General features: G+C 54.6%; 1 protein-coding gene across 1 annotated transcript in view; it reads left to right on the plus strand.

Annotated features, from left to right (window-relative positions):
* TPP2 (tripeptidyl peptidase 2) overlaps positions 1-19361 on the plus strand; it is a 98253-nt gene that overhangs the window by 18395 nt on the left and 60497 nt on the right. Inside the window, 2 exon segments of the mRNA XM_076055255.1 lie at positions 9506-9663; positions 15306-15382. Of these exon segments, the coding sequence (XP_075911370.1) occupies positions 9506-9663; positions 15306-15382 (235 nt within the window).

Below are 19361 nucleotides of genomic sequence, written 5' to 3' on the forward strand. Positions count from 1 at the left end.
GAGAGAGACACAGACACACAGAGAGAGAGACACACAGACACACAGAGACACAGAGACACACAGAGACACAGCGAGACACACAGACACACACACAGACAGAGACACACACACACAGAGACACAGACAGAGGCTCACGAGTACGGAGTGTCCATCGAGCCGACGTTCCCCGAGGGCACCGGTGAGACACACCACGGAGACACACGGAGACACGGAGACACAGAGAGACACACAGAGAGAGAGACACAGAGACACAGAGAGACACACAGAGACACACACACACAGAGAAACACAGAGACACAGAGAGACACAGAGAGACACAGAGAGACACACAGAGACACAGAGAGACACACAGAGAGAGAGAGAGACACAGAGACACAGACAGAGACACAGAGACACAGACAGAGGCTCACGAGTACGGAGTGTCCATCGAGCCGACGTTCCCCGAGGGCACCGGTGAGACACACCACGGAGACACACGGAGAGAGACACAGAGAGAGACACAGAGACACGGAGAGAGAGAGACACAGAGAGACACAGAGAGACACAGAGAGACACACAGAGACACACAGAGAGACACACAGAGACACACAGAGACACAGAGACACAGACAGAGGCTCACGAGTACGGAGTGTCCATCGAGCCGACGTTCCCCGAGGGCACCGGTGAGACACCACGGAGACACACGGAGAGAGACACAGAGAGAGACACAGAGACACGGAGAGAGAGACACACAGAGAGACACAGAGAGACACAGAGAGACACACAGAGAGACACAGACAGAGGCTCACGAGTACGGAGTGTCCATCGAGCCGACGTTCCCCGAGGGCACCGGTGAGACACACCACGGAGACACGGAGACACACGGAGAGACACAGAGAGACACACAGAGAGAGAGACACAGAGACACAGAGAGACACACAGAGACACACACAGAGAGAGAGACACAGGGACACGGAGAGACACACAGAGACACAGAGAGACACACAGAGAGAGAGACAGAGACACAGAGACACAGACAGAGACACAGAGACACAGACAGAGGCTCACGAGTACGGAGTGTCCATCGAGCCGACGTTCCCCGAGGGCACCGGTGAGACACACCACGGAGACACACGGAGAGAGACACAGAGAGAGACACAGAGACACGGAGAGAGAGAGACACAGAGAGACACAGAGAGACGTACAGAGACACACAGAGAGACATAGACAGAGGCTCACGAGTACGGAGTGTCCATCGAGCCGACGTTCCCCGAGGGCACCGGTGAGACACCACGGAGAGACACGGAGACACACGGAGACACAGAGAGACACACACAGAGAGAGACACAGAGACACAGAGAGACACGGAGACACACAGAGACACAGAGAGACACACAGAGACACACACACAGAGAGACACAGAGATACAGAGAGACACGGAGACACACGGAGACACAGAGAGACACACAGAGAGAGAGAGACACAGAGACACAGACAGAGACACAGAGACACAGACAGAGGCTCACGAGTACGGAGTGTCCATCGAGCCGACGTTCCCCGAGGGCACCGGTGAGACACCACGGAGACACACGGAGAGAGACACAGAGAGAGACACAGAGACACGGAGAGAGAGAGACACAGAGAGACACAGAGAGACACACAGAGACACACAGAGAGACACAGACAGAGGCTCACGAGTACGGAGTGTCCATCGAGCCGACGTTCCCCGAGGGCACCGGTGAGACACCACGGAGACACGGAGAGAGACACAGAGAGAGACACAGAGACACGGAGAGAGAGAGACACAGAGAGACACAGAGAGACACAGAGAGACACACAGAGACACACAGAGAGACACAGACTGAGGCTCACGAGTACGGAGTGTCCATCGAGCCGACGTTCCCCGAGGGCACCGGTGAGATACACAGAGACACGCGGAGACACAGAGAGAGACAGAGAGAGAGAGAGACACAGAGACACAGAGAGACACACAGAGACACACAGAGACACACACACAGAGAGAAACACAGAGAGACACAGAGAGACACACAGAGACACAGAGAGACACACAGAGAGAGAGAGAGACACAGAGACACAGACAGAGACACAGAGACACAGACAGAGGCTCACGAGTACGGAGTGTCCATCGAGCCGACGTTCCCCGAGGGCACCGGTGAGACACACCACAGAGACACACGGAGAGAGACACAGAGAGAGACACAGAGACACGGAGAGAGAGAGACACAGAGAGACACAGAGAGACACAGAGAGACACACAGAGACACACAGAGACACACAGAGACACACACACAGAGAGAAACACAGAGACACAGAGAGACACAGAGAGACACAGAGAGACACACAGAGACACAGAGAGACACACAGAGAGAGAGAGAGACACAGAGACACAGACAGAGACACAGAGACACAGACAGAGGCTCACGAGTACGGAGTGTCCATCGAGCCGACGTTCCCCGAGGGCACCGGTGAGACACACCACGGAGACACACGGAGAGAGACACAGAGAGAGACACAGAGACACGGAGAGAGAGAGACACAGAGAGACACAGAGAGACACAGAGAGACACAGAGAGACACACAGAGACACACAGAGAGACACACAGAGACACACAGAGACACAGAGACACAGACAGAGGCTCACGAGTACGGAGTGTCCATCGAGCCGACGTTCCCCGAGGGCACCGGTGAGACACACCACGGAGACACACGGAGAGAGACACAGAGAGAGACACAGAGACACGGAGAGAGAGAGACACAGAGAGACACAGAGAGACACAGAGAGACACACAGAGACACACAGAGAGACACACAGAGACACACAGAGACACAGAGACACAGACAGAGGCTCACGAGTATGGAGTGTCCATCGAGCCGATGTTCCCCGAGGGCACCGGTGAGACACCACGGAGACACACGGAGAGAGACACAGAGAGAGACACAGAGACACGGAGAGAGAGACACACAGAGAGACACAGAGAGACACAGAGAGACACACAGAGAGACACAGACAGAGGCTCACGAGTACGGAGTGTCCATCGAGCCGACGTTCCCCGAGGGCACCGGTGAGACACACCACGGAGACACGGAGACACACGGAGAGACACAGAGAGACACACAGAGAGAGAGACACAGAGACACAGAGAGACACACAGAGACACACACAGAGAGAGAGACACAGGGACACGGAGAGACACACAGAGACACAGAGAGACACACAGAGAGAGAGAGACAGAGACACAGAGACACAGACAGAGACACAGAGACACAGACAGAGGCTCACGAGTACGGAGTGTCCATCGAGCCGACGTTCCCCGAGGGCACCGGTGAGACACACCACGGAGACACACGGAGAGAGACACAGAGAGAGACACAGAGACACGGAGAGAGAGAGACACAGAGAGACACAGAGAGACGTACAGAGACACACAGAGAGACATAGACAGAGGCTCACGAGTACGGAGTGTCCATCGAGCCGACGTTCCCCGAGGGCACCGGTGAGACACCACGGAGAGACACGGAGACACACGGAGACACAGAGAGACACACACAGAGAGAGACACAGAGACACAGAGAGACACGGAGACACACAGAGACACAGAGAGACACACAGAGACACACACACAGAGAGACACAGAGATACAGAGAGACACGGAGACACACGGAGACACAGAGAGACACACAGAGAGAGAGAGACACAGAGACACAGACAGAGACACAGAGACACAGACAGAGGCTCACGAGTACGGAGTGTCCATCGAGCCGACGTTCCCCGAGGGCACCGGTGAGACACCACGGAGACACACGGAGAGAGACACAGAGAGAGACACAGAGACACGGAGAGAGAGAGACACAGAGAGACACAGAGAGACACACAGAGACACACAGAGAGACACAGACAGAGGCTCACGAGTACGGAGTGTCCATCGAGCCGACGTTCCCCGAGGGCACCGGTGAGACACCACGGAGACACGGAGAGAGACACAGAGAGAGACACAGAGACACGGAGAGAGAGAGACACAGAGAGACACAGAGAGACACAGAGAGACACACAGAGACACACAGAGAGACACAGACTGAGGCTCACGAGTACGGAGTGTCCATCGAGCCGACGTTCCCCGAGGGCACCGGTGAGATACACAGAGACACGCGGAGACACAGAGAGAGACAGAGAGAGAGAGACACAGAGACACAGAGAGACACACAGAGACACACAGAGACACACACACAGAGAGAAACACAGAGAGACACAGAGAGACACACAGAGACACAGAGAGACACACAGAGAGAGAGAGAGACACAGAGACACAGACAGAGACACAGAGACACAGACAGAGGCTCACGAGTACGGAGTGTCCATCGAGCCGACGTTCCCCGAGGGCACCGGTGAGACACACCACAGAGACACACGGAGAGAGACACAGAGAGAGACACAGAGACACGGAGAGAGAGAGACACAGAGAGACACAGAGAGACACACAGAGACACACAGAGACACACAGAGAGACACACAGAGACACACAGAGACACAGACAGAGGCTCACGAGTACGGAGTGTCCATCGAGCCGACGTTCCCCGAGGGCACCGGTGAGACACCACGGAGACACACGGAGAGAGACACAGAGAGAGACACAGAGACACGGAGAGAGAGAGACACAGAGAGACACAGAGAGACACACAGAGACACACAGAGAGACACAGACTGAGGCTCACGAGTACGGAGTGTCCATCGAGCCGACGTTCCCCGAGGGCACCGGTGAGACACACAGAGACACGCGGAGACACACGGAGAGACACAGAGAGAGAGACACAGAGAGACACACAGAGACACACAGAGACACACACACAGAGAGAAACACAGAGACACAGAGAGAGAGAGAGAGACACAGAGACACAGACAGAGGCTCACGAGTACGGAGTGTCCATCGAGCCGACGTTCCCCGAGGGCACCGGTGAGACACCACGGAGACACACGGAGAGAGACACAGAGAGAGACACAGAGACACGGAGAGAGAGACACACAGAGAGACACAGAGAGACACAGAGAGACACACAGAGAGACACAGACAGAGGCTCACGAGTACGGAGTGTCCATCGAGCCGACGTTCCCCGAGGGCACCGGTGAGACACACCACGGAGACACGGAGACACACGGAGAGACACAGAGAGACACACAGAGAGAGAGACACAGAGACACAGAGAGACACACAGAGACACACACAGAGAGAGAGACACAGGGACACGGAGAGACACACAGAGACACAGAGAGACACACAGAGAGAGAGACAGAGACACAGAGACACAGACAGAGACACAGAGACACAGACAGAGGCTCACGAGTACGGAGTGTCCATCGAGCCGACGTTCCCCGAGGGCACCGGTGAGACACACCACGGAGACACACGGAGAGAGACACAGAGAGAGACACAGAGACACGGAGAGAGAGAGACACAGAGAGACACAGAGAGACGTACAGAGACACACAGAGAGACACAGACAGAGGCTCACGAGTACGGAGTGTCCATCGAGCCGACGTTCCCCGAGGGCACCGGTGAGACACCACGGAGAGACACGGAGACACACGGAGACACAGAGAGACACACACAGAGAGAGACACAGAGACACAGAGAGACACGGAGACACACAGAGACACAGAGAGACACACAGAGACACACACACAGAGAGACACAGAGACACAGAGAGACACGGAGACACACGGAGACACAGAGAGACACACAGAGAGAGAGACACAGAGACACAGACAGAGACACAGAGACACAGACAGAGGCTCACGAGTACGGAGTGTCCATCGAGCCGACGTTCCCCGAGGGCACCGGTGAGACACACCACGGAGATACACAGAGACACAGAGAGAGACACAGAGACACAGACACACACACAGACACACACACAGACAAACACACACACACACACAGACAGAGACACACACACACAGACACACAGACACACAGAGACACAGAGACACAGAGACACAGACAGAGAGACACACAGAGAGAGAGAGACACAGAGACACAGACACACAGAGACACAGACAGACACAGACACACAGAGAGAGAGACACAGAGACACAGAGACACAGACAGAGGCTCACGAGTACGGAGTGTCCATCGAGCCGACGTTCCCCGAGGGCACCGGTGAGACACCACGGAGACACAGAGAGAGACACAGAGAGAGACACAGAGAGAGACACACAGACACACAGACACACACACACACACAGACAGAGACACACACATACACAGACACAGAGACACAGACAGAGAGACACACAGAGTTAGAGACACACAGAGAGAGAGAGACACAGAGACACAGAGACACACAGAGAGACACAGAGAGACACACAGAGAGACACAGAGACACAGAGACACACAGAGAGACACAGAGAGACACAGAGACACAGACAGAGGCTCACGAGTACAGAGTGTCCATCGAGCCGACGTTCCCCGAGGGCACCGGTGAGACACCACGGAGACACGGAGACACAGAGACACAGAGACACGGAGACACAGAGACACAGACAGACACAGACAGACACACACACACAGACAGAGACACACACACACAGACACAGTGAGACACAGAGAGACACACAGAGACACACAGAGAGAGAGAGACACAGAGACACAGAGAGACACACAGAGACACACAGAGAGAGAGACACACAGAGAGAGACACAGAGACACAGACACACATACAGACACACAGACACACACAGACAGAGACACACACACACATACACAGAGAGACACAGAGAGACACACAGAGACACAGAGACACAGACAGAGAGACACACAGAGAGAGAGACACACAGAGAGAGGGAGACACAGAGACACAGAGACACACAGAGAGACACAGAGAGACACACAGAGAGAGAGACACAGAGACCCAGAGACACAGACAGAGAGAGAGACACAGAGACACAGAGAGACACAGAGAGACACACAGAGACACACAGAGAGAGAGACACAGAGACACAGAGACACAGACAGAGAGAGAGACACAGAGACACAGAGAGACACAGAGAGACACACAGAGACACACAGAGAGAGACACACACAGAGAGAGACACAGAGACACAGACACAGACACACAGACACACAGACACACACAGACACACAGCCACACAAACACAGAGACACAGAGACACAGAGACACAGAGAGACACGGAGACACAGAGACACAGAGAGACACGGAGAGACACACGGAGACACACAGACAGAGAGAGACACAGAGACGCACAGAGACGCACAGAGACACACAGAGACACACAGAGACACACAGAGACACACAGAGAGACACAGAGAGACACGGAGACACAGAGACACAGAGACACGGAGACACAGAGACACAGAGACACACAGAGACACACAGAGAGACACAGAGAGAGAGAGACACAGAGAGACAGAGAGAGACACATAGAGGGACACATAGAGACACAGAGAGACACAGAGAGAGAGAGACACAGAGAGAGACACAGAGACACAGAGAGACACAGAGACACAGAGAGAGAGAGACACAGAGACACAGAGAGACACAGAGAGACACAGAGAGAGACACAGAGAGAGACACAGAGAGAGACACACAGAGAGACACACAGAGACACACAGAGAGAGAGACACAGAGAGAGAGAGACACAGAGAGACACACAGAGACACACAGAGAGAGAGACACAGAGAGACACACAGAGAGAGAGACACAGAGACACAGAGACACACTGAGAGAGAGACACAGAGACACAGAGACACAGAGACACAGACAGAGGCTCACGAGTACAGAGTGTCCATCGAGCCGACGTTCCCCGAGGGCACCGGTGAGACACCACGGAGACACGGAGACACAGAGAGAAACACAGACACACGGAGACACAGAGACACGGAGACACAGAGAGAGACACAGAGAGAGACACAGAGAGAGAGAGAGACACAGAGAGACACAGAGAGAGAGAGAGACACAGACAGAGGCTCACGAGTACGGAGTGTCCATCGAGCCGACGTTCCCCGAGGGCACCGGTGAGACACACAGAGACACGGAGACACAGAGAGAGACACAGAGAGAGACACAGACACACACACAGACACACAGACACACACAGATAGAGACACACACACACACAGACACAGAGAGACACAGAGAGACACACAGAGACACACAGAGAGAGAGACACAGAGACACAGAGGCTCTGCTCTGCTCACGAGTACGAAGTGTCCATCGAGCCGACGTTCCCCGAGGGCACCGGTGACACACCACGGAGACACGGAGACACGGAGAGACACAGACACAGAGAGACACACAGAGACACACAGAGAGAGATACACGGAGACACACAGAGAGAGAGACAGAGAGACACACAGAGAGAGAGACAGAGAGACAGACAGAGAGACACAGAGAGACACAGACAGAAAGACAGAGAGAGATACAGAGACACAGAGAGACACAGAGACACAGAGACACAGACAGAGAGACGCAGAGAGACACACAGAGAGACACAGAGAGAGACAGAGACACACAGAGAGACATGGACACACGGAGACAGAGAGACACGGAGACAGATACGGAGAAACACAGCGTGTCTCCACCGTGTCTCCGTGTCCCCCACGTGTCTCCCACCACGTGTCTCCCCCACACGTGTCCCCCACGTGTCCCCCACGTGTCCCCCACCACGTGTCTCCCCCCCCACGTGTCTCCCCCCACGTGTCCCCCACGTGTCTCCCCTCCCACGTGTCTCACCACGTGTCTCCCCCCCACGTGTCTCCCCACCACGTGTCTCCCACGTGTCCCTCACGTGTCTCCCCACGTGTCTCCCCCCCCACGTGTCTCCCCACCACGTGTCTCCCCCCCCCACGTGTCTCCCCACGTGTCTCCCACGTGTCTCCCCCCCACTTGTCTCCCCACCACGTGTCTCCCCACCACGTGTCTCCCCTCCCACGTGTCTCCCACGTGTCCCTCACGTGTCTCCCCACCACGTGTCCCCCACCACGTGTCCCCCACGTGTCCCTCACGTGTCCCCCACGTGTCCCCCCCACGTGTCTCCCCACCACGTGTCTCCCCCCCCACGTGTCCCACACCACGTGTCTCACCACGTGTCTCCCCCCCACGTGTCTCCCCTCCCACGTGTCTCCCACGTGTCTCCCACGTGTCTCCCCACGTGTCTCCCCACCACGTGTCTCCCCCCCCCACGTGTCCTTCACCACGTGTCTCCCACGTGTCTCCCCACGTGTCCCTCACGTGTCTCCCACGTGTCTCCCCCCCCCCACGTGTCCCACACCACGTGTCTCTCCCCACCACGTGTCCCACACCACGTGTCTCCCCACCACGTGTCTCCCCACCACGTGTCTCCTACGTGTCCCTCACCACGTGTCTCCCCACATGTCTCCCCCACGTGTCTCCCACACCACGTGTCTCCCCCCCACGTGTCTCCCCCCCACGTGTCCCCTCACGTGTCCCCTCACGTGTCCCCACGTGTCTCCCCCCCCACGTGTCCGTGTAGACAACGAAGTGAAGATCGGCCTGCAGCTGCACCTGGCTCTGGCTTGTTCAGCGCCGTGGGCTCGCTGCCCATCCCACCTGGAGCTGATGAACCAGGCACGGCACGTGTCCCTGCAAGTCGACCCGCGGGGCCTACCTGAGGGCCTGCATCACACAGAGGTACCACACACACACACACAGGTACCACACACACACACAGGTATCACACACACACACAGGTACCACACACACACACACACAGGTACCACACACACACAGGTACCACACACACACACAGGTGACACGCCACACACACACAGGTATCACACACACACAGGTATCACACACACAGGTACCACACACACACACAGGTACCACACACACACACACACAGGTGACACGCCACACACACACAGGTACCAGATCACACACAGGTACCACACACACACACAGGTACCACACACACAGGTACCACACACACACACACAGGTACCACACATACACAGGGACCACACACACACAGGTACCACACACACACAGGTACCACACACACACACACACAGGTGACACGCCACACACACACAGGTACCAGATCACACACACACAGGTACCACACACACACAGGTACCACACACACACACAGGTACCACACACACACAGGTACCACACACACACACAGGTACCACACCACACACACACAGGTACCACACACACAGGTACCACACACACACACACAGGTACCACACACACAGGTACCACACACACACACACAGGTACCACACACACACAGGTACCACACACACACACAGGTACCACACACACACACAGGTACCACACACACACACACAGGTACCACACACACACAGGTACCACACACACACAGGTACCACACACACACACAGGTACCACACACACACACAGGTACCACACACACACACACAGGTACCACACACACACACAGGTACCACACACACACACACACAGGTACCACACACACACAGGTACCACACACACACACAGGTACCACACACACACACACAGGTACCACACACACACACAGGTACCACACACACACAGGTACCACACACACACAGGTACCACACACACAGGTACCACACACACAGGTACCACACACACACAGGTACCACACACACACACACAGGTGACACGCCACACACACAGGTACCACACACACACACAGGTACCACACCACACACACACACAGCTACCACACACACACACAGGTACCACACCACACACACACAGGTACCACGCCACACACACAGGTACCACACCACACACACACGGGTACCAGATCACACACACACAGGTACCACGCCACACACACACAGGTACCACACACACACAGGTACCACATACACACAGGTACCACACACACACAGGTACCACGCCACACACACAGGTACCACACACACACAGGTACCACACCACACACACAGGTACCACACACACACAGCTACCACGCCACACACACACAGGTACCACACACACACAGGTACCACACCACACACACAGGTACCACACACACACACACAGCTACCACGCCACACACACACAGGTACCACACACACACAGGTACCACACCACACACACAGGTACCACGCCACACACACACAGGTACCACACACACACAGGTACCACACCACACACACAGGTACCACACCACACACACAGGTACCACACACACACACACAGGTACCACACACACACAGGTACCACACACACACACAGGTACCACACACACACACACAGGTACCACACACACACAGGTACCACACACACACACACAGGTACCACACACACACAGGTACCACACACACACAGGTACCACACACACACACACAGGTACCACACACACACAGGTACCACACACACACACAGGTACCACACACACACACACAGGTACCACACACACACAGGTACCACACACACACACACAGGTACCACATACACACAGATACCACACACACACAGATACCACACACACACACAGGTACCACACACACACACAGGTACCACACACACACACACAGGTACCACACACACACAGGTACCACACACACAGGTACCACACACACACACACACAGGTACCACACACACACAGGTACCACACACACACAGATACCATACACACACACACACAGGTACCACACACACACAGGTACCACACACACACAGATACCACACACACACACAGGTGCCACGCCACACACACACAGGTACCACACACACACACAGGTACCACACACACATAGGTACCACACACAGGTACCACTCACACACACAAGTACAACACACACACACAGGTACCACACACACACACAGGTACCACACACACACACAGGTACCACACACACACAGGTACCACGCCACACACAGGTACCACACACACACACAGGTACCACACACAGGTACCACACACACACACAGGTACCACACACACATAGGTACCACACACAGGTACCACACACACACAAGTACCACACACACACACAGGTACCACACACACACACAGGTACCACACCATGCACACAGGTACCACACACACAAAGGTACCACACACACAGGTACCACCACACACACACAGGTACCACACACACAGGTACCACACACACACAGGTACCACACACACACAGGTACCACACACACACACAGGTACCACACACACACACACAGGTACCACACACACACAGGTACCACACACACAGGTACCACACACACACACACACAGGTGACACGCCACACACACACAGGTACCAGATCACACACACACACAGGTACCACACCACACACACACACAAGTACCACGCCACACACACACAGGTACCACACCACACACACACAGGTACCACGCCACACACACAGGTACCACACACACACAGGTACCACACACACACACAGGTACCACACACACACACAGGTACCACACACACACAGGTACCACACACACACACAGGTACCACACACACACACAGGTGTCACACACACAGGTACCACACACACAGGTACCACACACACAGGTACCACACACACAGGTACCACACACACAGGTACCACACACAGGTACCACACACACACAGGTACCACGCCACACACACAGCTACCACACACACACAGGTACCACACACACACACAGGTACCACACACACACACACAGGTACCACACCACACACAGGTAACCACACACACACACAGGTACCACACACACACAGGTACCACACACACACACAGGTACCACACACACACAGGTACCACACACACACACAGGTACCACACACACACACACAGGTACCACGCCACACACACACAGGTACCACACACACACAGGTACCACACCACACACAGGTAACCACACACACACACAGGTACCACACACACACAGGTACCACACACACACAGGTACCACACACACACAGGTACCACACACACACAGGTACCACACACACACAGGTACCACACACACACAGATACCACACACACACACAGGTACCACACACACACAGGTACCACACACACACAGGTACCACACACACAGATACCACACACACACACAGGTACCACACACACACACAGGTACCACACACACACACACACAGGTACCACACACACACAGGTACCACACACACACAGATTCCACACACACACACAGGTACCACACACACACACAGGTACCACACACACACAGGTACCACGCCACACACACAGGTACCACACACACACACAGGTACCACACACACACACACAGGTACCACACACACACACACAGGTACCACACACACACACACAGGTACCACACACACACAGGTACCACGCCACACACACAGGTACCACACACACACACAGGTACCACACACACACACACAGGTACCACACACACACACACAGGTACCACACACACACACACAGGTACCACACACACACAGGTACCACACACACAGGTACCACACACACACAGGTACCACACACACACACAGGTACCACACACACACACAGGTACCACACACACACACAGGTACCACACACACACACAGGTACCACACACACACACACAGGTACCACACACACACAGGTACCACGCCAGACACACACAGGTACCACGCCACACACACAGGTACCACACACACACAGGTACCACGCCACACACACAGGTACCACACACACACAGGTACCACGGCACACACACACAGGTACCACACACACACAGGTACCACACACACACAGGTACCACACACACACACACAGGTACCACGCCACACACACAGGTACCACGCCACACACACAGGTACCACACACACACAGGTACCACACACACACAGGTACCACACACACACACACAGGTACCACACCACACACACAGGTACCACGCCACACACACACAGGTACCACGCCACACACACAGGTACCACACACACACACACACAGGTACCACGCCACACACACACAGGTACCACACCACACACACACACGTACCACACCACACACACACAGGTACCACACCACACACAGGTACCACGCCACACACACACAGGTACCAGACACACACAGGCACCACGCCACACACACACAGGTACCAGATCACACACACAGGTACCACACACACACACACACAGGTACCACACACACACAGGTACCACGCCACACACACAGGTCACACACCACACACACACAGGTACCACGCCACACACAGGTACCACACCACATACACACAGGTACCACGCCACACACACACACAGGTACCACGCCACACACACACACAGGTACCACGCCACACACACACACAGGTACCACACCACACACACAGGTACAACAACACACACACACAGGTACCACACACACACACAGGTACCACAACACACACACACACAGGTACCACGCCACACACACACACAGGTACCACACACACAGGTACAACAACACACACACACAGGTACCACACACACACACACAGGTACCACACCACACACACACAGGTACCACACCACACACACACACAGGTACCACGCCACACACACACAGGTACCATGCCACACACACAGGTACCACACCACACACACACAGGTACCATGCCACACACACACAGGTACCACGCCACACACACACAGGTACCACACACACACAGGTACCACACCACACACAGGTACCACGCCACACACACAGGTACCCCGCCACACACACACACACAGGTACCACACCACACACAGGTATGTGTGTCTCTGTATGTGTGTCTGTGTGTGTGTCTGTGTGTGTCTGTGTGTGTGTGAGTGTGTGTCTGTGTGTGTGTCTGTGTGAGTGTGTCACTGTGTGTGAGTGTGTCACTGTGTGTGTCTGTGTGTCTGTGTGTGTCACTGTGTGCCTGTGTGTGCCTGTGTGTGTGTCTGTGTGTCGCTGTGTGTATGTGTGTATGTGTGTGTGTCTGTGTGTGTGTCTGTGTGTGTGTGTGTCTGTGTGATTGTGTGTCTCACTGTGTGTGAGTGTGGGGAGCGGTAGTGTAGCGGTTAGCGCTACGCTGCCCTACGAACCCGGCGACCCGAGTTCGATTCCCGCTCACGGCCACCACCGGTGACGATTATCTGAACCGGTCCTGGGCCTCCCCTAGGTCGACTCGTCCTCAAATGAGTACCTGGTGCGGTGTGTATTAAACATCGCCACTGGGGAGACAAAGGCGGCCGGGCGTGGTGCTGGCCACCCACCCCCTCGTGTGTCACAGCGCCGGTAGCCTTCATAGGTGCTCGCTAACAGCACTTGCCCCTACAGTATGGTCGAGGCTACACGGGGGACCTTTGTCTTTGTCTTTGTTCAGCTCTGCGCCTACAACATCGCCAGTCCCCAGATGGGCCCGCTGGTTCGGTTCCCCATCACGGTCATCGTTCCCACTCGGTACGCTGAGCACCACACCCCCACTATGTGGGTCTCTGTGTGGTGAGTCTGTGGGTCTCTGTGTGATGAGTCTGTGGGTCTCTGTGTGATGAGTCTGTGGGTCTCTGTGTGATGAGTCTGTGGGTCTCTGTGTGAGTGAGTCTGTGGGTCTCTGTGTGGTGAGTCTGTGGGTCTCTGTGTGATGAGTCTGTGGGTCTCTGTGTGATGAGTCTATGGGTCTCTGTGTGGTGAGTCTATGGGTCTCTGTGTGATGAGTCTGTGTGTCTCTGTGTGGTGAGTCTATGGGTCTCTGTGTGATGAGTCTATGGGTCTCTGTGTGATGAGTCTATGGGTCTCTGTGTGATGAGTCTGTGGGTCTCTGTGTGGTGAGTCTATGGGTTTCTGTGTGATGAGTCTGTGGGTCTCATTGTGATGAGTCTGTGGGTCTCTGTGTGATGAGTCTGTGTGTCTCTGTGTGGTGAGTCTGTGGGTCTCTGTGTGATGAGTCTGTGTGTCTCTGTGTGGTGAGTCTGTGGGTCTCTGTGTGATGAGTCTGTGGGTCTCTGTGTGTGACGAGTCTATGGGTCTCTGTGTGATGAGTCTGTGGGTCTCTGTGTGATGAGTCTGTGGGTCTCTGTGTGTGATGAGTCTATGGGTCTCTGTGTGATGAGTCTGTGGGTCTCATTGTGATGAGTCTGTGGGTCTCTGTGTGATGAGTCTGTGTGTCTCTGTGTGGTGAGTCTGTGGGTCTCTGTGTGATGAGTCTGTGTGTCTCTGTGTGGTGAGTCTGTGGGTCTCTGTGTGATGAGTCTGTGGGTCTCTGTGTGTGACGAGTCTATGGGTCTCTGTGTGATGAGTCTGTGGGTCTCTGTGTGATGAGTCTGTGGGTCTCTGTGTGTGACGAGTCTATGGGTCTCTGTGTGATGAGTCTATTGGTCTCTGTGTGATGAGTCTATGGGTCTCTATGTGATGAGTCTGTGGGTCTCTGTGTGATGAGTCTGTGGGTCTCTGTGTGGTGAGTCTGTGGGTCTCTGTGTGAGGAGTCTCTGTGTGGTGAGTCTGTGTGTCTCTATGTGGTGAGTATGTGGGTCTCTGTGTGGTGAGTCTGTGGGTCTCTGTGTGGTGAGTCTGTGGGTCTCTGTGTGAGGAGTCTAGGGGTCTCTGTGTGATGAGTCTATGGGTCTCTATGTGATGAGTCTGTGGGTCTCTGTGTGAGGAGTCTGTGGGTCTCTGTGTGGTGAGTCTATGGGTCTCTGTGTGGTGAGTCTGTGGGTCTCTGTGTGATGAGTCTATGGGTCTCTGTGTGATGAGTCTATGGGTCTCTATGTGATGAGTCTGTGGGTCTCTGTGTGATGAGTCTGTGTGTCTCTGTGTGGTGAGTCTGTGGGTCTCTGTGTGATGAGTCTGTGGGTCTCATTGTGATGAGTCTGTGGGTCTCTGTGATGAGTCTGTGTGTCTCTGTGTGGTGAGTCTGTGGGTCTCTGTGTGATGAGTCTGTGTGTCTCTGTGTGGTGAGTCTGTGGGTCTCTGTGTGATGAGTCTGTGGGTCTCTGTGTGATGAGTCTATGGGTCTCTGTGTGATGAGTCTATGGGTCTCTGTGTGATGAGTCTATGGGTCTCTGTGTGATGAGTCTGTGGGTCTCTGTGTGGTGAGTCTATGGGTCTCTGTGTGATGAGTCTGTGGGTCTCATTGTGATGAGTCTGTGGGTCTCTGTGTGATGAGTCTGTGTGTCTCTGTGTGGTGAGTCTGTGGGTCTCTGTGTGATGAGTCTGTGTGTCTCTGTGTGGTGAGTCTGTGGGTCTCTGTGTGATGAGTCTGTGGGTCTCTGTGTGTGACGAGTCTATGGGTCTCTGTGTGATGAGTCTGTGGGTCTCTGTGTGATGAGTCTGTGGGTCTCTGTGTGTGACGAGTCTATGGGTCTCTGTGTGATGAGTCTATGGGTCTCTGTGTGATGAGTCTATGGGTCTCTATGTGATGAGTCTGTGGGTCTCTGTGTGATGAGTCTGTGGGTCTCTGTGTGATGAGTCTATGGGTCTCTGTGTGATGAGTCTATGGGTCTCTGTGTGATGAGTCTATGGGTCTCTGTGTGATGAGTCTGTGGGTCTCTGTGTGGTGAGTCTATGGGTCTCTGTGTGATGAGTCTGTGGGTCTCATTGTGATGAGTCTGTGGGTCTCTGTGTGATGAGTCTGTGTGTCTCTGTGTGGTGAGTCTGTGGGTCTCTGTGTGATGAGTCTGTGGGTCTCTGTGTGTGACGAGTCTATGGGTCTCTGTGTGATGAGTCTGTGGGTCTCTGTGTGATGAGTCTGTGGGTCTCTGTGTGTGACGAGTCTATGGGTCTCTGTGTGATGAGTCTATGGGTCTCTGTGTGATGAGTCTATGGGTCTCTATGTGATGAGTCTGTGAGTCTCTGTGTGATGAGTCTGTGGGTCTCTGTGTGGTGAGTCTGTGGGTCTCTGTGTGATGAGTCTGTGGGTCTCTGTGTGATGAGTCTATGGGTCTCTGTGTGATGAGTCTATGGGTCTCTGTGTGATGAGTCTATGGGTCTCTGTGTGATGAGTCTGTGGGTCTCTGTGTGGTGAGTCTATGGGTCTCTGTGTGATGAGTCTGTGGGTCTCATTGTGATGAGTCTGTGGGTCTCTGTGTGATGAGTCTGTGTGTCTCTGTGTGGTGAGTCTGTGGGTCTCTGTGTGATGAGTCTGTGTGTCTCTGTGTGGTGAGTCTGTGGGTCTCTGTGTGTGACGAGTCTATGGGTCTCTGTGTGATGAGTCTGTGGGTCTCTGTGTGATGAGTCTGTGGGTCTCTGTGTGTGACGAGTCTATGGGTCTCTGTGTGATGAGTCTATGGGTCTCTATGTGATGAGTCTGTGGGTCTCTGTGTGATGAGTCTGTGGGTCTCTGTGTGGTGAGTCTGTGGGTCTCTGTGTGAGGAGTCTCTGTGTGGTGAGTCTGTGTGTCTCTATGTGGTGAGTATGTGGGTCTCTGTGTGGTGAGTCTGTGGGTCTCTGTGTGGTGAGTCTGTGGGTCTCTGTGTGAGGAGTCTAGGGGTCTCTGTGTGATGAGTCTATGGGTCTCTATGTGATGAGTCTGTGGGTCTCTGTGTGAGGAGTCTGTGGGTCTCTGTGTGGTGAGTCTATGGGTCTCTGTGTGGTGAGTCTGTGGGTCTCTGTGTGATGAGTCTATGGGTCTCTGTGTGATGAGTCTATGGGTCTCTATGTGATGAGTCTGTGGGTCGCTGTGTGATGAGTCTGTGGGTCTCTGTGTGGTGAGTCTGTGGGTCTCTGTGTGAGGAGTCTCTGTGTGGTGAGTCTGTGTGTCTCTGTGTGGTGAGTCTGTGGGTCTCTGTGTGGTGAGTCTATGGGTCTCTGTGTGGTGAGTCTATGGGTCTCTGTGTGGTGATATTGTTGACAATGCTTCTGCTGATGATGCTGCTGCATTTGCTGATGCTGCTGACCGTGGTACTGCTGGTACTGCTGGTACTGACCGTGGTACCTGCTGGTACCTGCTGGTACTGACCGTGGTACCTGCTGGTACTGCTGGTACCTGCTGGTACTGCTGGTACTGACCGTGGTACTGACCGTGGTACCTGCTGGTACTGACCGTGGTACCTGCTGGTACTGCTGGTACTGCTGGTACTGACCGTGGTACTGCTGGTACTGCTGGTACTGCTGGTACTGACTGTGGTACTGCTGGTACTGCTGGTGCTGACCGTGGTACCTGCTGGTACTGCTGGTACCTGCTGGTACTGCTGGTACTGACCGTGGTACTGACCGTGGTATCTGCTGGTAGTGACCGTGGTACCTGCTGGTACTGACCGTGGTACCTGCTGGTACTGCTGGTACTGCTGGTACTGACTGTGGTACCTGGTGTTTCAGGGTGATGCAGGATAGTCAGTACGAGCGGCTGTGGAGTGGTGGTACTGCTGGTACTGCTGGTACCTGCTGGTACTGCTGGTACTGCTGGTACTGCTGGTACTGACCGTGGTACCTGCTGGTACCTGGT

Source organism: Petromyzon marinus, chromosome 70 (genome assembly GCF_048934315.1).
Source record: "Petromyzon marinus isolate PM22_M1 ecotype Great Lakes invasive population chromosome 70, UKy_Petmar_22M1.pri1.0, whole genome shotgun sequence".
Lineage (NCBI taxonomy): Eukaryota > Metazoa > Chordata > Hyperoartia > Petromyzontiformes > Petromyzontidae > Petromyzon > Petromyzon marinus.